The sequence below is a fragment of the Lycium ferocissimum genome, chromosome 1, assembly GCF_029784015.1.
Source record: "Lycium ferocissimum isolate CSIRO_LF1 chromosome 1, AGI_CSIRO_Lferr_CH_V1, whole genome shotgun sequence".
In the NCBI taxonomy this organism is placed as follows: Eukaryota; Viridiplantae; Streptophyta; class Magnoliopsida; order Solanales; family Solanaceae; genus Lycium; species Lycium ferocissimum.
In genome coordinates, this window is record NC_081342.1 from 59,030,332 (window position 1) to 59,039,260 (window position 8,929).

At 34.7% G+C, this 8,929-nt stretch overlaps 1 protein-coding gene across 1 annotated transcript; it reads left to right on the forward strand.

Annotated features, from left to right (window-relative positions):
• Window positions 1-636: 636 nt before the first annotated feature.
• LOC132056170 (apyrase 1-like) lies at window positions 637-5,386 on the forward strand. The gene is made up of 9 exons (XM_059448255.1): window positions 637-987; window positions 1,905-2,033; window positions 2,129-2,185; window positions 2,331-2,423; window positions 3,367-3,572; window positions 3,769-3,860; window positions 4,370-4,587; window positions 4,690-4,879; window positions 4,969-5,386. The coding sequence occupies exons 1-9, from the start codon at window positions 637-639 to the stop codon at window positions 5,082-5,084; spliced, it is 1,452 nt and encodes a 483-aa protein (XP_059304238.1). The 3' UTR covers window positions 5,085-5,386.
• Window positions 5,387-8,929: the final 3,543 nt, after the last annotated feature.

Sequence of the window (8,929 nt, forward strand, 5' to 3'; positions counted from 1 at the left end):
TTCATGCCCTATTAAAAAGTTCATTAAAATGTTGTAAATGTTTGATTGTGAAATGTATATGTATTTTAAAGTTGATTAAAATGTTAGTAATATTTGATTGTGAACCCAGTTATCATTGTAAAGGGTTCCCGGGAACTCAGTAGTTTTTGCTCATACTCTGTATTCAAAAGTTTATTAAAATGTTATAATATTTGATTGTGAAAACCCAGTTATCATTGTAAATTGATTTGAGAATACCGTAGCAAGTAGGAAACCATAAACTTCAAATGTTGGATACGCCTCTGGCTTTTAGCAGGGGCGGATCCAACTCTTCGGGTATGGGTTCCGGGAACCCAGTAGTTTTTGCTCATGCCCTATATTAAAAAGTTCATTAAAATTTAATAAATATTTGATTGTGAAAACCCAATTATCATTGTAGGAACTCATAAACTTCATTGTATATTAATTTGAGATTACGATAGGAACCCATAAGTTTCATTGTAAACTAATTTGAGATTACTGTAGGAACTCATAAACTTCATTGTAAACTAATTTGAGATTACTGTAGGAACTCATACACTTTATTGTAAATTAATTTGAGATTACTGTAGGAACCCATAAACTTCAAATCTTGTATCGGTCTGACTTTTAGAGCATATGCAACAGGACCCTGACCCACTTCAAATGGAGCATGAGAAAATGTTGAAACGCAACAGGCAGCAATACGGGGGTGACTCATTTTCCGATAAGATCCATAGATACCGTGGAGTGATTCTTGTGATTTCAGTTCCTATGTTGCTTGTTTGTTTTGTGCTTTTTGTAATGCCAACGAGTTACCCTTCTGATTCAATGGGGTCAGTTAATAGGAAGTTTTCTCCCAAGTTTGGATCTAGAAATTATGCTGTTATATTTGATGCGGGTAGTTCTGGTAGTAGGGTTCATGTTTTCTGTTTTGATCAGCACTTGGATCTTGTTCCCATTGGCAATGATCTCGAGCTCTTCCTCCAGGTAATTTTGTATTTTGAGATTTATTAAAAAAAAAAAAAAAAATTATTCTTGAAAATGCTGCTCAAATGGAGTCCATAATTGCTTTCTGTTCTACTTTTTGGGTGTATTCTTGTGACAATTGTTTTGCAGGAATTACTTTTGTTAATGAAATCCTTTAGGAAAATATAGGAAGTGCGAAAAACAACTTTTGTCACTTGGAAGTTGATTTACCTGACAATTACAGAACTTTAACTTCAATTATTGTTGTTAACCTTTATCACTCAAGAGCGTCATCAAGGCATTATACTTATACTCTTAGGGGTCGTTTGGTAGGGTGTATAAGAATAGTACTGAATAGGGTGTATTAGTAATGCAGGGATTAGTTATGTTGAGATTATTTCTTATCGACTGTTTGGTGTGGTCTATTAAAAATAACATGCATTGCATAATTTCGTTAACCATGCTTATCCATGCATTAATAACCTTGGTATTGCTAATTCCTTGGTTTGCTATGTGCTAATTATACATAAGATAATACCAAATAGAGTGTATAACCAATACTTGCATTAGTTATACATAGGTTGAAAGAATGTACCAAACAAGGGATTAGTAATACCAAAGGTAACACATGCATTATTTTCTCTAATACATCCTACCAAATGACCCCTTACTTCTCATTGTACATTATAGTATGCCACCTACTCTTATACACAACCGGCATTGTTAATTAGCATTTCCCAAGGTAAAACATTTCCACAAAAACCAATTCTCATAGAAAATTTTGCTCCATACTAGTTGTTACCTTCTCAAAAAAATAAATAAATAAATTGCTCCATACTGAATGTACCGTGTAAGTTTGTTTCAAATGAGTTGCTATATATTGTGTAAAGGCTTTCTCTTGGCACCAAATGTTCATCTAGTTGGTTTTGACACTACAGAAAAAACCAGGTTTGAGTGCATTTGCTAGTGACCCTGCAGCGGCTGCAAAATCTCTTCAGCCACTTCTGGAGAAAGCAGAGGATGTAGTTCCGATGGATTTGCGCAGTAACACACCAGTCAGAGTTGGGGTGAGTGGATACTGTTATTAGAGTTATTTCATACGATTGAAAGTTAGATTCTTTAGCCTGCTCAATATCTGAATACTAATGTGGAATCTATCTAGGCAACTGCAGGTTTGAGGCAGTTGGGAGGTAATGCATCTGACAAGATTCTTCAAGCGGTAAAATTGATTCCTTTCTTAGACCATCATTCGTAATAGGCTTTCTTTCCGTTTGGGCATGTCTTATGTTAGAATTTTCAGTTTTCTTTTCTATATTGGATATTGGATTTCTGAATACTTAGAATCACAAAATTCTCATTTGAAGGTGAGGGATTTTCTAAAGAGCAAAAGCAGCCTCAAGTCAAAGGCGAGTTGGGTTACTGTTCTTGACGGGAATCAGGAAGGTGCTTACCAATGGGTATGTAATGTGAACCTCAACTTGTTCTGTTCTTCTTTGTACGTGAAACTACCATACCATTCGAAGTTAGAGATGCTTTAATTTAAATTTGAGATACTTAGAGACTAGAGAGAAGCAAAAAAGTGAAGCAGTGGTTATGATCTCTTTTCAAGGATCCATTTTGTGGTAGTTTACCTCTCGTGTGATGTTGATTAGTTAATTCAAGGTCGTTAAATCTTTATCCTCAGATGTAGGCTAACAATTAAGTATTTACATAATCCAATGTGGTACTAGAGTAGGTAGAGTTATTGTAGTGAACCTTTTTTTTTCTTTATCAGAAAAGTTCACTACAAAACGTCAATTAAATATTTTCAAGTACGTGACACAACAAAAAGAATCCCTCAATGAGAGAATGTGTTGTGGACCTGTAATAAACAAATAAAAAGTGTCTAAGCAGTTTGCATGATTCAACATGATAGGAGTGAACCACATGGATAGAAACTTGATCTTGCTGTTGATTGGAGGCTTGGATAGATAAACAAGGGCATACACATTCTAGGTTATGCAAACTATTAGTTTACACTTGATTCGAGGTTATTTAGCGTTAGCTATCCTATTAGTTTGCTACTTGTGTTGATGAATTTGGGACGAATTAGAAGCATCCTCTCTTTGTGCTTTCTTAGCTTGATTCGCCCTACTCTTTAAATAGATGTCTATGTGTCGTCGCCTACTAAGCTAGTGCAAGATACGTAACGAGGCTTGCATTACTAGTAAAACTGTTTCGCTATTTAAGATAATTGCATATGTAGATAGATCGGATCACATTTGTATTATTTTTTCTTGATCTTTAATCCAACCACATGGGTTATAGAAATCATCTAACCTTGTGTTCATAAACTGACAGTGGGATACAGACAATCAATTGATACAATTAGCTGAATTTTTATTACAAATGTCTGTGCAGGTCACCATCAATTATTTGCTAGGCAATTTGGGTAGAAAATATTCTGATACAGTTGGAGTGGTAGATCTTGGAGGTGGCTCAGTACAAATGGCATATGCCATCTCAGAGTCAGATGCTCAAAAGGCTCCAAAGCTGTCAGATGGAGATAATACGTACGTGCAAGAAATGTATCTCAAGGGGGCAAAATATCACCTCTATGTTCACAGGTCCGTCTGATCTCTTATAAAGAAGTATACATTCTCAGAAAATGTCAGGCTACCCAGTTGGCATTTTGTAAATTTACCTTGAATTTCTGATCTGACTTATTGGCATTTCACTTGTTATCTGGACATGTGTATCTCCTTGTGTTTACTCACCCTTTTATTGCACATCTTTAATGTGATTTATCCATCTTGTTTGCAGTTATTTGCGCTATGGATTGCTAGCAGCTCGAGCTGAAATTCTGAAGGCGACCAAGGAATCTGGCAGTCCTTGCATCTTAACAGGGCATCATGGTATTACTATTTTTCTCAGTGCTGTTGTATTCTGTCCCGTAGTTGCTTCTTTTGGTGCGATGGTCCTTTTTAAAGCATCAGTTACCTCCCTCCCTCCCGCTCTCTGGTCTCTCTCTCTCAATGAATAAGTAAGAGAAAAAACCTTTCTCTTAACGATCCACAAAAACAGTAAGAGGAAATCCCCTCTTCTCTTTGTGAAGTTTCAACTTTTGTTTGCCCCCAAAATCTAGGTTGGCCTTGGATGTTTCGTTACTCTTATTATCAAGTCACTCAGTTTTATTCCCAAGTAATGGCCTTTGGACTATCCAGTTCAAAATATGCCCCCAAAATCAAGGTTGGTCTTAAATGTTCCAATTACGTTTTTAGTCATCTGGTAAGTTGTAGAAAGTAGGACCACAGAATACCTAATTTACAAAAAGCCTGTGACTCCTGCTGGTCCTGGAATTATTTCTCTAACTATATTATCCTATATAAGCAACTGTGTCTTGACAATGTTTTTCGTCTACAAGGGTCCTACAAGTATGGAGGAAAGGTTTACCCAGCATCGGCTATGTCTCAGGGTTCAAGCATGACGAATTGTAGGTTGGTAGCCCTGAAGGCGCTGAAAGTTAACGAAACAACATGCACCCACATGAAATGCACCTTTGGTGGGGTGTGGAACGGTGGAGGTGGAGATGGTCAGAAGAATATGTTTGTTGCCTCATTTTTCTTTGATAGAGCTGCTGAGGTACGAGTCACCACTGAGTTTGATGAGCTGCTATTCCAAGAAAGGATAAATGCCCTAGTTTTTCTATGGTTTTGCAACTAATATAACATCTTGTGGGCACAGGTTGGTTTTGTTGATCCAAATGTAGCTGTTGCTAAAGTTCGTCCAATTAACTTTGAGAGTGCAGCTAGACGTGCTTGTGATACTAGAATTGATGATGCCAAAGCTACATTTCCTCGTGTGGATCCAGATAACTTGCCATACTTGTGCATGGATCTTGTCTACCAGTACACACTACTTGTGGATGGATTTGGTAAGACGAGATTCATCCTTCGGGAAATACACTATTTACATAGCATTTTTAGTATGTTTCAGTTAGTCATTAAATACTTTATTGGACAGGACTTGATGCTCTTCAAGAAATGACATTGGTGAAAAAGGTGAAATACAAGAATTCCCTGGTTGAAGCAGCATGGCCATTAGGTAGTGCCATTGAAGTCGCGTCATCAATGAATTAACTTAGATTAACACATTCAGTTTTGCCTTTTATTGGCTTGTGGTTATCAACTATCAGCTATTTCCAACCTGCAACTGGGCAACTGGGCTCATCGTGCTCGAGAACGTCATCCTTGCCATATAGTTGGAAGCCTGGTCCAAGCAAATCGCGATTGTTTCCCCTTTTATTCCAAGGGGGTAGGTGGTTAAGAATAATGATAAAATCTGTTTGTGATTATACTATAGGAGAACTGATTTGTTTCACGATATTGATAGATTCATAAATTTATGTCATTCTTGTAGATCATAAAATGTTCATCGTTCACTTCTCTTTGTCTGTCCCCATCTTGACCTATATCAAACTTGGGCTTGCACGGGCATCCACATCTAATTTTCTTTAATATTGACAATACATCGCCGCAGGTTTTTTTTTTTTTTTTTTAACTAGTGGGAGATAAAGACCACCGAGGAAGTTGATTTACTAGAACTTTTTGCTATTATGTATACGGAAAAGGCTCATAAATACTCCTAACCTATTCAAAAAGGCTCATAAATATCCTCCTTTCACCTTTTGGTCTAAAAATACCCTTAAGGTTTGTTTTTGGCTCAAATATACCCCTTAAACTAACAAGTTAAAATTAACTCTTTTAAAAAGCCAAATGGCATTTTGTAATTGGTCAATAATAAAATTCCGTAATTTAAAAAAAATCTGGAATTTTTTTTTAAAATCTGGATTTTTTTTTAAATCACGGAATTTTATTATTGACCAATTTTTAAAAAATGCGAATTTTTTTTTGACCAAAAATTTTAAATTACGGAATTTTATTATTGACCAATTACGGAATTTTTAAAAAAATCTGGAATTTTTTTTAAAATCTAGAATTTTTTTTTTTAAATCTGGAATTTTTTTTTTTAAATTACGGAATTTTTAAAAAAATCTGGATTTTTTTTTTTAAATCTGGATTTTTTTTTAAATCTGGATTTTTTTTTAAAATTACGGAATTTTATTATTGACCAATTACGGAATTTTTAAAAAAATCTGGAATTTTTTTTTTAAATCTGGATTTTTTTTTAAATTACGAAATTTTATTATTGACCAATTACAAAATGCCATTTGGCTTTTTAAAAGAGTTAATTTTAACTTGTTAGTTTGAGAGGTATATTTGAGCCAAAAACAAACCTTAAGGGTATTTTTAGACCTAAAAGGTGGATGGAAGGATATTTTTAGACCAAAAGGTGGAAGGAGGGTATTTATGAGCTTTTTTGAATAGGTTAGGAGTATTTATGAGCCTTTTCCGTTATGTATATAATGTTCGTCTCATTGGACCTTGCAAGAGAGTCAATTCAAAGAATTTCTCATGTCGAAACCCTGCCCAAAGCTTGTTTGGGCTAAGATGGGCTGAGTCAAGATGGGCTAAATGAAGGATCATAACTCAACCCGTCCAATTTAACCCACCTTTTCAACATTTTGAGAAACTAAAAATATCGATATTCTTTGATTGCAAATATTCTCTTGCTCATACTTTTCTAAATAAACAGTGTTTTGAAAAAATCAACTTTAAATACTTTTTTTTTCTTATATGAAACTCAAACGTATGCTTTTACTCAAAATTATAAAGATATTCACTGTAAATATTTCCTCATAAGTAGGGGTGGGCATTCGGTATTCGGTTCGGTGTTTTCAAAATTCGGGTTCGGTAATTGAAAGTAGATACCAAATACCGAATCGAAAAAGTTCGGTTCGGTAAATTTCGGTACGGTATTCAGGATTTGCCATTTAAGAGAGTAACTATTAATAATAAACCATCATTTACTTCAAGAGACATGACTGCAAACTCAAGGCAATTAATTAGTACTACAATACTAGTTTAGTTATTGGGTGAAGAGAATAAGTATCTGTTGCTACTAGAATAAGTATCTTGTAATTTTAAATTTGATCAGACACAAACAAAATGATAGTTCCAAACTAGCTTAATAAACATAAGTTAGAGCTACAGTGATGAACATTTTTTCATACGTATATCAGTAATGAAATTAAATAGGTATTGTATGCTAACTAGTTTTGTAAGGCTAACACCATAGATGAGGTGAACCTAAAATATTGTCTTGCCTGGCAGAGTATGGAGTGAAGTTCATAATTCACAGGGTATAGAAAAGGCTTGTCATTCAATAATTCTTAGAGGTCAGTCTCGAGGTGCTTACGATCCAACACTAATTCACACGGAGCAGATCCAGAAATATTTTTTTCTAAAAAATTTAAAATAAATATTTTTAAAAATAAAATAATTACAAAAATAAATTTAAATAATAATTAAAAAAGAAGTTAATCATGCTTTGTAGCTTTTATATATATGCATGGAAGACAATTGATGGGTCAGTTTGGCTCAGTTGATGGGCCAGTTTGGGCTGATGATTTGTGATAGGTCAACTTGGGCTAGCCCAAATCAGTCCATCTTCAAAATCACTCTAGCTCAAACTCATTAAAGCTTAGGCGGGTTAGGCGGGTCAAATGGGTTTGAGCTAGTTTTGCCACCCCTATGGAGAATATGTTATAATTCACTACTTGATATGCTGTCCCTCCGGGAACATTCGATTAAAAAAACTACTTGATATGCTAATATTACAACACAAAATATTATTTGAAGGTAAGCCATATAAATAAGGAATCAAATGAAGGTTAGCTTATATCAAAATTACATATTTTTCTATCATATTAACAATTTTTTGGTATTTGTATTAAAAGAAAAAATCGCTCAGAAAAATTCTCTACCTCCCAAGCCAATATTAATCATTAGAAACACAGATAAATCTGCATTTGTCAAAGCTATCCATCATAAGGATGCATATATGGTAATGTCTGTAAATAAAATTCTAACTCCAGAAAATAACAAAGTCACCATAAAGTAAAATTCTATTGCCAGATTGTACGCAAAGCAAATTCTTAATAGATTAAGCAAGTGACATGAAGAGTACCTAAATGTAAATACTTAAATGTTCATAATCCATCAATCCCAAAAACAGAAGAAATCAGCGCAGACTTCTAAGAGATGTTGAAAAGGGGAAAAGAAGACTACACGGACAATTATCGCTAGTGATTTAGAGCAATAACCAAAAGAAAAGCTCCTTGCCTTCACAAGCAATTGTGAAAGATCGCAATTTTATACATTCGATTTTGACATGAGAAGGTTTCTCGTCAATATGCAGTAACTCGAGCCTGAATATTTTCTGCAAAATTAAAAGGAGAAAGATGAAAGTTGAAAAATATATTTTGTTCAAATTACAAGTGTCACCGAATTACGTACCCATGTCTTGGATCCTGACTATAATAAGTTTCATTTGGTTATAAAAGAAAGGGCTTTATTTCTAGCATTAAGGTCTATTGAAAATTACAACCTGCCCATAGATATTTTCCTATCAAATGACATAAATATATTGATAAAAACATTTGTGAATCTTGAGTATCAAGGTTTCGGATATCAAAGTTAAACATGAAACCACAGAAACATAATTAACTATTTTCCAAACAATAATATATGCAACTGGTCGGCATAAATTAACAAAGGATGAGTCGAGTTCATAGTAATTCTGATATGATACCAATGGGCACCACTCATTCAAGGCCATTCACTTGTAGTCAAGCCAAGGAGCTCCAAAACTTACAAGTGATGTTTATAAAGAGAGGGGCATTGGAGGCGCTTGAAGAACACCTCTCAAGAGTGTATAACGTGTGGATGATTGCTTGGGAGGATGTGGAAGATGAAGGCATAAGAAGGGAAGCCATAAAAAGAGGCTAGAAGTGCAAATGGCCAAAGAAGAGCCAATGTTGGCTATTTTCGGCCAACTTGTGGCTAATTTTGCAAAAGGCCAC